General features: G+C 39.7%; 1 protein-coding gene across 1 annotated transcript in view; it reads right to left on the bottom strand.

Moving 5' to 3' along the window:
• Window positions 1-10,973: 10,973 nt before the first annotated feature.
• The window catches only part of zbtb16a (zinc finger and BTB domain containing 16a), a gene marked incomplete in the record, with an annotated part of 327,435 nt that continues 323,276 nt past the window's right edge, over window positions 10,974-15,132 (bottom strand). Inside the window, 1 exon segment of the mRNA XM_036142739.1 lies at window positions 10,974-12,596. Within this exon segment, the coding sequence (XP_035998632.1) occupies window positions 12,367-12,596 (230 nt within the window).

Raw genomic sequence — 15,132 nt, 5'->3', positions numbered from 1 at the left:
AATATTACATATTCAACGCTACACTGACTGTATTAGCCTGCATTGTCTTTCCAACTTAAACACTGTGTTCACAATTATTAGGCGAGTAAAAATTATAACCGGATGGTATTTATGGATATTTTTCATATTTGTTTCAGGTAGGCTGTCCTTTCATAAGTGCAGCCTACCTGGCTGTCAGAAATGTTTATTTTTTTCTCTGGAGATATTATTTTTGCTCTGACAGATAAAAAACATATGAAATGGACATTTTTATTAATAATTTATTTGCTTATTATTAATACATGGGCAATATATGTGCACACATAGACATTCTCTTAAGAAAGCTGAAACCTCCTTATTACTTTCTTGCCTGAGGTTAATTAACCTTTAAACTGACTAAAGGTTCTGTAATTGTCCAATAAGAGAATTAATCTTGAAAATCATGATTTACTGCCAAACATTTATGCACAGTATACTATAACAGATCAGTAACAGTGATGCAACATCATGTCTATATACCACTTTTCTTATGTTTCTGTGCCAACAGAAGGTGATGCTGTGTTTAACAACCAAAAAAGAATAGTGTAAAAGTTTAGTCATGTTTTAAAATATGTCTCTAATTTTGAACGGCAACTAATAAAAAGACAAATAAGACACTAAAATCATTGTGTTTGTCCCTGATTGTCTTCATGTAGCTGTAAAAAGAAAAAACTGACAAATAAATGGTTATATTTAAAATTTTCCAAATAACACACACAATAACACACAATAATATATATTCCTGACACAGAATAATGAATGACAGATTAAGCATTCTTTTCCTTACCTACAACGACAACCTTCACTTACATTACGTATTTACCAATCTGCTCTTTCTACCAATTATTGATATTCTTTAGTAAAATATATATACCTCCATTTATAAAACTATAAAAGTACTTGAAATATAAATCACAGTATTACTGATCTGAAGATCATCAGGATGTCTGACAGAATGTCATTTTCCAATATTTACTCTGGTATTTATTTTTACTTTTATTTTGGCCTTCCTGATAAACTCTTTGTTGCTTTAGAACAAAACTTTAGATTAGATTAGCTTGTTTTTCATTTCATTACTAAAGAATGTGTGTAACTCTGTGTCTCTGTCCCAGAATTTCCCAATTTATTGTGAAACAATAAAGGTATTTCCTTTCTTTATGTGTAGCATGCAGTTCACGCAGTAACCACACGATGGCAGCATGTCCAACAACATGCCCCTTCCTTCCACAGCAGCCAGACACTAATCATTTATAAAACAGTCAGATTTGGTTTTAGCTGCAGAACAGAGACTCTCTCTACTTAAATGTTAAGATGATTTACGCAGAAAAGAAAGAGTGACCAGTTCTATAACTTTAGGAATGATCATTATAAGATTTTGTGTTAATGGTAGAATAAATCCAATTACTTGACTTGAATCCTGATCTTTAATCTAAAGGTCAATAATGCTGTTGCTCTTTCTTCGAGGTAAAAAAAAAAAAAAAAAAACGTGAAGAAATGTGATCCAGTTGAAGACTTAATGAACTTTGTAATTGAAACACTGAGTCTGATTTAAATGCAGTATGTGGTGGATTTAAACCAAACCAGCAAACAAAAAGAAACAAAATTTAAAGTGTTTAGATATGTGGGTCAGAGATCAGTCCTGGAAACTCCCTCCTTAACGGGCCAGACAAACGATCCACCAACCCCTGCCCCTTCCTTCCTAATGCCCCAAAATAAGATCAAAGTGACACCAAAGCAACAGGTCCATCAGAACCATTCACAATGACTTTTTCCTCCTTATTTCCTGTTTTTGTTTTCCGTCAAATCCTGAAAGAGCGGCCTCATTAGCTTCCAGCGTGCTCTAGCCGAGGCCCGACTGTGAGTGCGTCACACGGAGGAAATGAACAAATAGAGGAGGCAACATTTGAACATGGTTGGGACGCTTTGATGTGACACGGTTCTCATTTATGAAAATAAAAATGCATCCACACACAGTTGACTGAATGTGTCACAGGAATATTAGTGATTTTTTTACTTGCGTCTCCCAAACAGCGGAGAGAAAACATGCAACATTACCAAAACGCAGGTCCTGCCAGGCCACCCAGGCACAGAAAATTGTCCGTGCCTTTATTTGAATGAATTACAGGTAATTCGTCTGCTTTTCTGGACCCGACTTCTTTCATAATTCAATCTCTGGACCCCAGCGGCAACGAAGTAAACATTCAGAGCCGTGGTGAAATACGGGCTGTTGAAGGTGTAATATTTAAGGCTGAAATTCAGCAAATTGTTCATGCAACTCTTCCCTGTATTGAGAAGAAAATCACCTCCTTTTCATGAACTTAAATTGAGTTCAAATAGAAAAACAGGTTGTTTTCTGCCGTCTGAGAGGACACACTGCCATGCTGCTAGATCAGGGGTTCTCAAAGTGGGATGATCCACATTTCTGATTTTACAATGTGTTAATATAGCAAATTTATGCTTTTAATCATAGAAAACAATTTAAAAGTAATGTAAAATCAATCCCTATATATATATATATATATATATATATATATATATATATATATGTACACACACACACGTACATATATACATACATGTACATATATACATACATGTATATATATGTACAGGTATATATATATATATATATATATATATATATATATATATATATATATATATATATATATATATATATATATATATATACACACACCTGTATATATATTTCTGGGTGAGATTACGAGAATAAATCACAATATTAGGTGTACAAGAATAAAGAACATTACGACAATAGTCACATAAGAGAATAGACTTGATATTACCAGAGCAAAGTGGTAATATGAGAATAAAGTCATAAAATTAATCACAAAGTCTATGCACAATCGTTTTCAAAGTCCTGATACTAATAATTTGATTGATGTGCTAAAAAGATGTAGTATTTCCTTATTTGTGAGACCGACACTAAAGTATAACTTTACAAGATGCTCAACATTCCTCATTTTAACATTGAGGAACAACTGCACTTTTTTTGAGGGAGTTCTCATAGAATTACAATTTTTTACAAATTACGAATTACAAATTACTTTATTGTAGTCATTACCAAAACCCACCCTCACCCACCCCATTTAAAAGGTTAGGTTTCTGACGCTGTTATTTTGTGGGCTGAAAAGTTTGGGAACCCCTGGAAAAGATGTCGCTACGCCTCAAATCAAACAGACTGGAAAATGAACCGAGTTTATGGTCAAAGGTTGTTCCACAGGCCTTTAATTTTTCAAATAGAGAAGTAAAACAGTATTTGTCACCCTTTTGTCAACTTTAATATAATTTTTCTTCTTGTTGTATTCTTTTTATATCTCAGAAATGTTTCAATGTGTCATTTATTCATTTGTTTTGCTCTATGCTCTCAGACACAACAGGGAGAAAAGTTTCTGTTTCTGTCTTATTATTCACCAGCTTCAACGGCAAAGGAGATTTCACGCCTTCTCTTTTTTTATGTCAGTTTCTGTGGGTTCACATTCGTAAAACATCACACATAGCGCCGTCTTACAAATGTGCATTGATCATTATTATTAGTGAGACACATCCTCTGTGAAGAGTTTGTGGTGATGGAACACCTTTAGACGTCAGGAAACTCTTTTCACTGGAACAAAGCCGAGGATAAAAGTTTTTGCCTTATTAACCTTCGTCCTCTTACCATGGAAACCACTGATTTGAATTTTCTGTGACGTGGAAAAAAGGCTGGTTCTCAACGTGGGTTTCAGTTTGCAAAGAAACATATATACAACAATAATTCTTACCCAACAATACAAATTAGTGATCCAGAAAAAAAACGATTAAAGCATAGACACTTTCTTCAGTTCCAGCAAACTTACACATTTTAGATTACGATTGAACCTCTTGCATGATTTTAACCACAATTGTAAAAACATTTTTCCTCAGTGTCTGAGCCAAATGAAGGAGAGCGTATCAATATATTCACTCCTCCCATCCACCACATGTAGCATCAGTTTGAAGAAAGATTTTAGGACCAATAACGTAGCAATAATCTTTATGTTTTTCTTTCTGAACACATCAGCCAACAGTACCAGACGAGTAAAATAAAAACTTAACATGTACTGTCACTACAAAACATTTGCAGACTCTTTTTCTGACAAAAACCTTGATGGCTGAACAGAACATGTGTGTTTTCAGGAATATCCAGAATAAAACTAGTCATCACAGCCCCGTATTTAAAAGGGTGCGTCCAGTTATTTTTAATTACTGAATAATGGCAGGGTCACTTTATAGAAATCTTAACAGAGGAAGGCAAGTTGAGTTTATCTGAATAGGACTTCAGCAGAAAATGCATTAAAACAAATGCAGTGCATCGACGTAATAAAGAAAAGTAGGACTTCTGACTGAAATTAATGACGATTTCAGTTAATAGTTTAAATAGAAGTCAAAATAAACCCTCAGCAAGAATTTGTCTTAAACTTTGCTTTATAAGAATTGGGGATTTAGAGTTTTCTGAGAGTTTTTTTCCAGATTAGTGGAACATAGAAACTATGCAGCTGCTTCTCCATGTTTGGTTCTGATTCTGGATATGCAGAGTTGGCTTGACCCAGAAAACCTGAGTGGTCTGGAAGGTTGATGCAAAGACAGAGTAATGTATTTTGATGCTGAATATGTTAGATACATATTTTAAAGTCTGTTCTCTGAGATCCAGGGAGCCAGTGTACAGACTTTAGAACCGGGTCGCTCAACTCTGTCGTACCGAGGACACGTTCTGGAATCAATTCAACTAAAGATAAGCACATTTTAACCAGATCCTGTTGAGACATTAGTCCTTTAATCCTGGAAATGTTCTTTAGGTGGTAGAAGGCTGACTTTAAAATTATCTTTATGTGCCTCTGAAGGGTTCATAGTCACCTGGTGACATTGTAACGTAGAGCTGTGGGTCATCTGCTCAGTTATGGCACCTTCATTTTTGGTTATAATCAGAGGAGGGGCCTCAAGACGGACCCTTGGGGAGCCCAACATTTGTTTGTTTTCCTACTGTGATGTAAAGTTATCTATTGACACAAAGAAGTCCCTGTTCTAAAGTAAGACTCAACCAGTCAAGCGATCAGAGAGACGAACCAGTTCTCCTCCAGTAATGTACCGTGGTCAACAGTGTCCACCGTGGTTCTTCCACACTACATTTAGTCAGATGTTATATCCTCATTTTTACGTCGCTTTGGATGACAGCGTCTGCCAAATGCATCAAGAAAACATTGAACTTGTGATAAATAATAATTATGGATCCATTCCACTGTTCCAAGCTCAAACTGACGGCGGTGGTTGTGTCACACGAAGCAGATTCAGCTCAGGTTTTCTGCTCTGATAAAAAGCTGGGGTGTGTCTGAGGCGGCGGCACACCCGTGCGTTATGACTGGCTGAGGCCAACACGCCCTCCCCCTGCAGCCGGGCGTGCTTCTGTAAACAGCTGCTGAACTTCCAGATTGTTCTCAGCGCCTCCTGAGACGTCGCAGCTCTTTCCTGAGTTTACGCCGCGGTGCAGAGCAGGAAGAGTTGTCACCCCCAACGTATTCCTGAACGTTCACATGAACAGCTCACCACTGACTCACAAGAAAGATATCCCACATTTTCCCACTGCCTTCAAATGTGTCGTATTGGGACTTTAATTATAGGACCCCCTGACCAACGTTCTCCAACCAGAACATGTTCTGAACATCAGTTTTCTCATAGATTCAAAACTGTATTTAGTACAATAATACCTGAATTTGACCTAAACCAAGGGTTCACATGACTCACTGTCCTGCACGGTTTTAGACATTTCCCAGCTCTCACACAAAAGACTTGAAGGAACAGAAGGATTTAAAGGCTCCTGCAGCACCTGATGGCATGCTGAGCAGGTAACACAATCATTAGAATCAGGCATGATGGAGCAGGAACATCTAAACCACGAAGGCCAGAGGACCCTGAGGATTACAACCTTTGCACAGGTTGGATTGTCTTGTGTTTAGGCTCCATCCATCTTCCTGCCAACTTAATTCAATTCAATTTTATTTATATAGCGCCAATTCATGAAACACGTCATCTCAAGGCTCTTTCCAAAGTCAGACTCCATGAGATCCTCCAGGTTGGTGAGAAAGTTTCCTCTCTAAGGAAACCCAGCAGGTTGCATCAAGTCTCTCCAAGCAGCATTCACTCCTCCTGAAAGAGCGTAGAGCCACAGTGGACAGTCGTCTGCATTGTTGATGGCTTTTCAGCAATCCCTCATACTGAGCATGCATGAAGCGACAGTGGAGAGGAAAACTCCCCTTTAACGGGAAGGAAAAACCTCCAGCAATCCCCACAGCATGACGCTGCCATCACCATGTTTCCCCTGGTGCTTTCTTTTGGCTACCTTTTGAATTTATGGTCTCCTTGCTCAGCCTGCCAGGGTTAAATATACCGTCATTTTTTGTGCCATCTATTTATGTTGATTGAACAGAGCTCTTGGAAATGTTCAAAGTTTGGGATGTACGTTTTATAACCTCACCCTGCTTTAACCAAGCTCTCTGCTGTGTTCATTCATGAGCAGCGGCGTTTATTTTGGAGTCTTTGTGTCAATCTATCACATCAAATCTGAATAAAATACACAAAAGTCTATGTTTTAATGAGGCATAATTAAAAAAAAAGAAGCTTTACAGGTGTGATTACTTCCCTGGTGGTAATATAATTTACCCAAATCCCACTAAAACAGCACCAGGAAGTGTGTCATTTAATGCGGGGCCGTTGGACAGACTGATCCAAAATTAAAAACAGAGGTTTGGTGAAAACATAATGAGGCGATTAACTTAAACGATCTGCATCTTCCAAGCGTGCATAATTAATACAGATGTGCGTCTTTGCATACTCTGTGGTCGCTATATTTTAGTGTCTGAATCTAGAAATCTAAGGTAGGTTTTTACCGAAAACACAAAGTTTTGATCATGGACAGACAGACAGGAGACGTTTTCTCTCTGCATCTGATGACGTGTTTAAAGGAGCAAATATGGAGCCAAAAAGAGCTGGATGAGACATCATGGAGTCCATTTTTTTATTTTGTTTTCTAACTGCAGATTGAAAGTATACAACTCAACATCATGATTCGATTTTTATTATGAGACCCATAAATAAAAAATACAATTAAAAAAAAAACCACTTCAATCAACAATCTACTGTTAGTAGGATTTGAAAAAATTTCCTCTTTAATATATTTTTTACTATCAAAAGGCACAACATTGACAACATGGAGAAGAGAACCTGCAGCATTAAATCTTTTAATGATCCTTTTTATTTTCATTTTTTTTTTCCACACTCCATCAGAGAACACTGAAATGTTACAAAGATGTGTCTGAATCTACATGGAAAGAAACAAAACAGGAAAAAAAACAACCTCTATATCAACAGACGGTGGCTATAGATTGGTGCCACGGCTTAAACAGGAAACGTACTGCCACGGGAAACAAAACCAAAAACAACAAAAATAGCACGTTGTCGCAGGAAAAGACAAAGGACCTTCGCAAAGCTCTAATGCAAAATTTCAAAAACATTATTATTTTTTTTTTTTACATTTTATTTTTGTACAAGTGACAACAATACGAGAACAGAAAATAAAAAATAATAATTGGGCACCTTCTAAGATTAGGCTAAGATTAGGTGCTGAGGTAGACAAAAACTAAAAACAATTCAAATCATAATAGAAACACTATTTTCTTAATACAGAGCAACTCGACTGGCACTTGTGCTGTCACAACAACAGAGGAGAGAAGTAGCACAGACAAAGCCAGGGAAAGACGGGGGGGGGGAAGCTTTGTTACGATACAAAAAAAACAAAAAAAAAAAAAACATAAAAAAGCTTCGTCACGCTTGGTCCGACAGGGCAATTGGTCCTCAGTGCTAATATAAAAAAATACAATGTCTTGGTGCTTTGTTACTCAAACAGTTTTAGTCTAGACCTCAATGGCACATGCACTGCAACACTGCATGAAAATGGCTACTTTGTTCTAGAAAACACCACATCGAAAACACAGAGTGCCAGCTTCCAGGGATGCCATGATTCCTCTCCGACCAAATTTTACATCCCCCACTGATAAATGCATTTTTTTTTTTTTTGTAAAACGAGGGGATAAGAAATAAAAAGTACTTTAACAAACAGAAAGCAAGCAGAAGGGAAACACCCTAGTGCCAACCTACACAAATGGAGGTTTTCTATTTATTTTCTCATACAAAATCCTCAACAGCAAACCTGTTGGTAGACAAATAATAATAATAGTTGCATAAATTTGCAAATATTCTTTTATTTTTTTTATCCGGCTGGTGAGAAAATGCTTCCGGATGGCAATAACAGAGAGGTTAAAGAAGGAAACCCAGAGACAATCAAAAAAAAAAAAGTCATAATTTGAGCGTCATGACATCCCTAGGGTGCTGGAGACGACACTTTTATTCTCTTCTGGAAATACAGAACGTAAGCAGATACAGATGGATTATTTTTGTCGAACAATTTCCATTTTTAGGCACAAAGATAGTACAGAAACACCCGAGGAACACTGAGGGAAGAACTATATCGATGCCAATGTATATGTCTATATTTATATATATATTTATATTTTCCCCAACAGAAAAAAGTGGCATAGAATATCATTTTATTTTGTATCTGATTAGTGCATTTTCCCACTAATACACACACACACACACACACACACACACACACACACAGTCACACGCTTTTTCACGCACACCAACGAGTAGAAAACATTCAGAGGACGATGAGAAGGATAATGTGACTGAACAGGTTTTGCATTGTGGCGTTCAGACTGAACCGTGACTGTTTTTTTTTATTATTATTATTATTATTATAGTGGGTGGATATTATCTGAAGGGCCCCCCCTCAGCTCACAGTGTTTGAGAATAAAATGGCAAGACACCACGGGACATGCCATCCCTTCTTCTTTTTTCAAGTACAAAAAAAAGAAACAACAACAAAAAAAACGTCGACAGTCAAGTTTGATTGACATAAACAACTGGATGACGAGTACTAATAGGTCGGCTCGACAGCGCCCCCTGTCCGCCGTTCCGCTATATATATTTTTTCCTCTTTTTCGTATCGTCTTGTTTCTTTGTTTTTAAATCGTCGTCACTTTTACACACACTTGTAAAACTGGTGCTGGATAGATTTAGTCCTTCACCGACAATGCAACCGACATCCAGAAAGCAACACTTATTATTACAACATGTTCACACAGTTTTTTTTTTTTTATCCTTTTGTTTTTGTCCAACAATATCAAAGAGGAGCAAGGCAAAAATGATTCACACCCAGAAAGAGGGGAAAATAAAAACAGATTAAAAACAAAACAAAATACAAACATTGTTTGTGCCCTGCTTTAACCCTCCACAAAAATGGAAAAAAGGACCGACACTTAATACAAAAATATCACATTTCTTTTATATATCAAATTGCCTCTGTTGGCTCTTGTTCAGAAACACACGCGCATGCTTCTCTCGAACGGAGAAGCTCTATTTTTAACCTTCTGCTTTGTCTTTTTTTGACTTCTTTTCTTTTGATTACGCTTTGCACTTCCAAATTGTCCAACGCGCTCTGCATCAAATATGACCTGCCCCGTGCGCTGCAGCGTTCGCCACCAACATCCTGGTCGGTTTGTCGTCTGGGTTTTTTTTTTTTTCCTCGTTATTTCACATTACAAAACTACAACTCTATTCACATATGTTCAAGTTTAAATTCTGGTTTTTAAATGCTCTCAAGAAGCAACAGAACTCATCCGTCTTGCTCGTCACTTTAAGGCTTCAAAATTGCTTTTTTAAAAACTTTTCTGGGGTATTTTTTTTCTTTTTTCCTCCCGTCTGCTCTTCTGTCGTTGGAGGCGCAGGGGGAAAACGTAAGAGAAGAATAAACATCCATTTGAATGACTTTTCTCATCCTGTCCCACCTCCGCTTTACCCTTTCAGATAGACTTCTCTTAAAAACAGACAATCATAAATCAACTTTGAAAAAAAAAAAAAAGAAAAAGCTTGAGATGAAGTAGCTTTGACAAGCAATGCAAAAACACAAAAACACAAAAGAATGTGGGTACTTTTTTTCTTTTTTTTAACAAAAAAACAAACATAACAACTCAGAGGTAGCTTTTATAACAAATGACCGAACCATCCGGCTCCTTAAACAGACGAAATAATACCAAGTTTGGTAACAAAGAAAACAAAAAGAAACAGAATCTCTTCTCTGTGGCACTTAATTTCTCTGCAAACGCGCTCCGCCTCGCCACTTTTTAAATTTTATTTTGCAATGCATCCTCCGACACAGACCGGCCAAAGCAAAACGTTCACGTGAAACACCAAGGGAAATTATACAACACACGCGGAACATGAGGTCACGACAAAAAAAAACAAAAGAAAAAAACACAGAGGGAGGTAATTCAAGTACGATGTGTTGAGCTCAAACTCAAGGTCAATAAAGAGAACCACAATAAGAGACGAGAGGGACAAAAAGCGCACAGACGAAACCACAGAAAGAGCTCATTTACTCTGACGTCTCTTTCACTGCCTGGCTGTGTGTCTCATTCAATCAGTGACTTACGACCCCCCCCCCCCCCCCCCCCCCACCTGCCTTTTGGATATGTAATTCCCAAGGAGATGCCATGACAGTCCCATGTGTGACTGTCCATGTCACACAGCTTAAACGTCACAGATGGAGATGCCCACCTTTACCTTTCTAGCGTCCCTTCCCCTAAAAGGACCGAGTGCACATTTCATATGGTAAAGACGCTTCAGTTTTCCTGCTTGTTTTTTTTTTTTTTTTCACTTCGAGGCAGGAATAAAATAAAATAAAACAATATCTAAAAAGGTGGGAGTTTCAGGTTTCTGACGTGGAATAAACAGCATAAACCTGCATTTCCATCCAGCCTTGTACACCTCTCCCTCCCAGTTGTTCACATTCAAGTTTTTTTTTTTCTCTCTCTCTCCCATTTACAGTCCTTAAAAACCGACAAATGTTGGGGTTGTGCAGCTAAGGCATCCTCAGCACGTCTTCCACATTCACTACGAACAGTCAAAGTCACGAGATTCACGCAGACGACAACCCCTCCTCCCCTACCGATTCCTTTTCCTCGACTGTGGCGAGTCGGCAGATCTACGGCTGCTATGGGTCAGTTTATGTTGGCTATTGTTAGTGTGAGATACATCGGGATAAATGTGCATGGGTTAAAAGCGGTCCAGCTATCTATTGTTGAATATGGCTGGGATTTATTGTGCGATATTATGATAGCGAGTTATAGTTGGTTGAAGGGTTTATACACCTTGCTGACATCAAACAGAGACTGTTGTCGTAGTTTGCGTTACCTGTGCAATCAAGCCATGATAAACTGCGATGCAGAGCTAAAAAACAACAAAAAGAACAACAAAAAAGAACAACATATGACATAAAAGTGACGCTTGTGGGCCTTGAGCGGCCAGTGGTGACTCCGACCCGCACTCGAGAAGAGACGCAGACCCAGGAAGACCGCTGAAGAAACTGGGGAGGCCTCCACGGAGAAGCAGCGGCCGTGTCTTCCCTGCTCGTAACCAAACGGGTGCTTGGTTTGCAGCATTTTAATACTCCAGTCCAACTGTCTCGACTACTGCATACGCCTGCAGGCTGTGATAGCGATTCTCAGGGGCTATCTCAGAGCCGCCGACGCCTCTGGTGGGATTCAGGAATGGAAACACAAACTTGCAGATTTTGGGGCATTTGGAAAGGAAACACGAGCAGTAAACTAACATAAGCAGAATGTCATTTTAAAACGCTCTGATAAATCCGTGCACGACAAGTTGAGTGACTGTAATTCTCAGAAAGGAAGACCACCGAAAGTAATGTGAATTATATCCCACCAACAGAACGGGAGGATGAACCTGTGCAGGTCAGATAGCCCTTGAGAATCTGCTCTCTCTCGCCGGTGTGGCAGCAGCAGCAGCAGCAGCAGCAGCAGCAGCAGCAGCGTCCAAAGTGTCACTTCTTTCGCAGCCTACTTGCTTTACGGTGCTGCACAAAAACGACCTGAACCAAAAACACAGTTGCAGATGTAGTGAACGACCCGGTGAATCCGAACAATGGCGGAGAACGTCTCTCCGTGTCCAAGTCTTTTTAGCCCCGCCTTCCCTGACCCTAACCCAGCTCCTTTGCATGTAAAAAAAAAAAAAAACCCAAAAGAAATCCCAACAAAAACAACAAAACCCTCTTTTTTATTTTTTTCAAGCATCTTCTCGTTGACATTCCTCAATCTTCGAGACCTCCCACCCGCTCCGGTACATTCCTCTTACCTCTACCCCCGTTCCCTCCCTCCTCATTCACTTCACCTCAGTGCCGTCTCAGACGTAGCAGAGGTACAGGTAGGTCTTCTCTATGCGCCAGTCTGGGGGGATGTCTTCAGGCTTGTGACCTTTCATGTGCTTCTGCATGGCTGACAGGCTGGGGCAGTACTCCAGGCAGATGGTGCATTGGTAGGGCGAGGCGCCATTGTGGGTGCGCAGGTGCTTGATCATGGCCGAGTAGTCCCTGGATCGCTGGTGGCACAGCTTGCACTCGAATGGCTTCTCACCTAAAGACGACGGGAAGGTGGTGGAAGACAACGGTTATGTTAATTATAATTTCATTACATACTTATGCTATATTTCTGCTGAAAATTGATGCTAAAAAAGAGAGAATGGGTAACTAAGAACATGTTTTATTGCTCCACAAACAAGGATAGAAGTGACTTTATTCTGCATCTATTCTGGTTCGATTTTAGAGAAACAAAAAGTCAAAGAAATCCGGTTTCAATTCAGTTAAATTACTGTTTTCTGTTTGTTTCAGGTGCTTTTACAAAGAAACTCCCCAGTGTGAGCAGCAAGCAAGTTATTTTATAAAACAGAGCCACCTCTAATTTATATTGGAAATAAATCAGTAATGGAAGTTTCTTCTAGTAAGAATTCAGTTTCTGGTATCCACAATGTTTATTCTAAATTGGGAGAGTGCATTAGTAGATATGCACAGATCATCTGACCTAGGAGAAACAACATTTGAGAGAAGCTGAAATGTTTACTGTGGATGGAAAGAATTCTGGATATCTGAAATGTTATTTCAAGTTATTTCAGGAAGTATCCTCCCTGTATATTAAATGTCAAAACAACTTGCCATAGGTAAACATCAATATAACGATATATCGTACAGGGCTCTACGATATATCGGCATTAACATTGGTATTGTTTTTTTTTTTTTTTAACATATCGGTCCAGTAAGTAAAACTGGGCACGTATTTTATAAACGATCTTGCTTCCTTGAAGAAGAGACGTGATGTCAGCGTTGTGGTCGTTTTTTCACAGTGTCGCAAGATAATAACGTCGGTAAATATCGGTTAGCGGCCATAACAGCTACTTCAGTATCAGATATTGTAATTGGCCCAAAATTGTCATACCATTGCATCCATAGCTACACAAGACACCAAGCAAGGATTTAAACATTTCCACATCACATACATGTCTGTAAGTCATCTAACTCTCTAACAGACATCCAGATACTGCCAGTGGAGCAGAAATAATAAAAAAGATATATTCATTGTATTAAACGTACAAGGAGGAACCCCTTGTATTATTTCTAAAGAAGGGAAGAACACCTCCATGGTAGCTTTGCACATGTGCTGCCTACGGTACGCTCTTATGCGTCTTGTTTAACGGTACCAAAATAACCCATAAGGTTTCATGATTTTTTGGACTTTGGACAAATACGCGTCCTCAACTTTTATCTTTTTTTTGCCTTAAAGGCATTAAATATTACAACAGAACCTTTCTTTCTTATCCCCACGTTTGTAGCAATGACCAAGTCTTTTTAAATGTACCACCTGTTGCAGCAAATACAACCAGCTTCTCATAAATAAAGCAACCACTAAGATTAGAAAAAAAATCAGAATATGAAATAATCTATGAAGTATCGAACACACAGCCGCTGCCACTTTAAATTCCTGAAGGTGTTATAAATCAGCACGGCGCTGTCCTCCTGCCACGGGGGCTGTTATGTTTAACGGCCACATTTCAATTTGGCAGCGGCGGCCGTCCTAAACGTGCTAATGATTTGAGTGATGGCAGGGAATAATCCGCCAGCGCTCCAGCCGGCGGACTTAAATTAGACATGTAAATGCTGACCTTTAACAATGGCATTTGAAAAGAGCTGATCGGAAGTGATCTGGCCCCCGCGCCTGCCGTCACCTTTCAGCGTGCGACGACAAACAGCCGCGTGCCGGGCTCCGCCGCTCGCTCGGCCTGTCCCGGAGAACCCCCCCGGTTAACCTTGACCCCGGGCCGGGGGCCGGATAGCGCCGTAATTTTAGCCCGTTAGCATGAACACAGTGCTGGAGATCTCTCAGTGGGAACACATGCAAGGTGTGTTGATATTGATAACCAGACTGTAAACACAGTCCCCTCAAATAATCAGCTAATAATGAATTGCAAATGGGGCCTTGGTATTGATCAGCCATTGGCATCTGGGATGTGTGGAGAGGCGTGGGGGTGGGGGGGGGGGGGGGGTAGGGGTTAGGTTGTTGATGTCGATGATTCATCAAGCAGCTGCTTTTGTGTTAGGTGGCCTTTGACTGTGAGCTTGTCACTCGCTCTTGTTATCTGCTGTTGCTCTCCGGCTTAACGCAAAGCCCCCCCCCCCCTCCCTCATACAAAAGGCGAAAGGGTGGACGGAGGGGAGCCAATTATTGGACAGGCTGCCTTGATAGTGTGGCTTAACAGCTGGTTTATTGAATGGGAGCTGGGAGGGTGCTGCTGTGAGAGTGTGTGTGTGTGTTGGAGGGGGGGGGGGGGGAAGATGGCGGGAGAGCATAAACCCTTGGCCGTGTGCCACCCTGGTGAGCGCTCGTGGTAGACTATACTCACTCAATCGAGTTTGCAGCATGCACTCATTCTCCAGGGCACCTAGCCTATCACTGTGTCAACATCTTTATGGGGCTCTAAATATACTGGGATCAATACAAAGTCTTCGGAGACATTCATCCACTGTATCACAGCAATCCTGATATTCATCTGCTCTGCTCTGGGCCTCGAAACTTTGATATCCCCAAGTCCTTCGACAGCTGACGAATTATACATCATTGG

Source organism: Fundulus heteroclitus, chromosome 11 (assembly GCF_011125445.2).
Source record: "Fundulus heteroclitus isolate FHET01 chromosome 11, MU-UCD_Fhet_4.1, whole genome shotgun sequence".
In the NCBI taxonomy this organism is placed as follows: Eukaryota; Metazoa; Chordata; class Actinopteri; order Cyprinodontiformes; family Fundulidae; genus Fundulus; species Fundulus heteroclitus.
The sequence above is the reverse complement of the archived record's forward strand: the minus strand, read 5'-3'. Positions and strand labels throughout refer to the sequence as shown.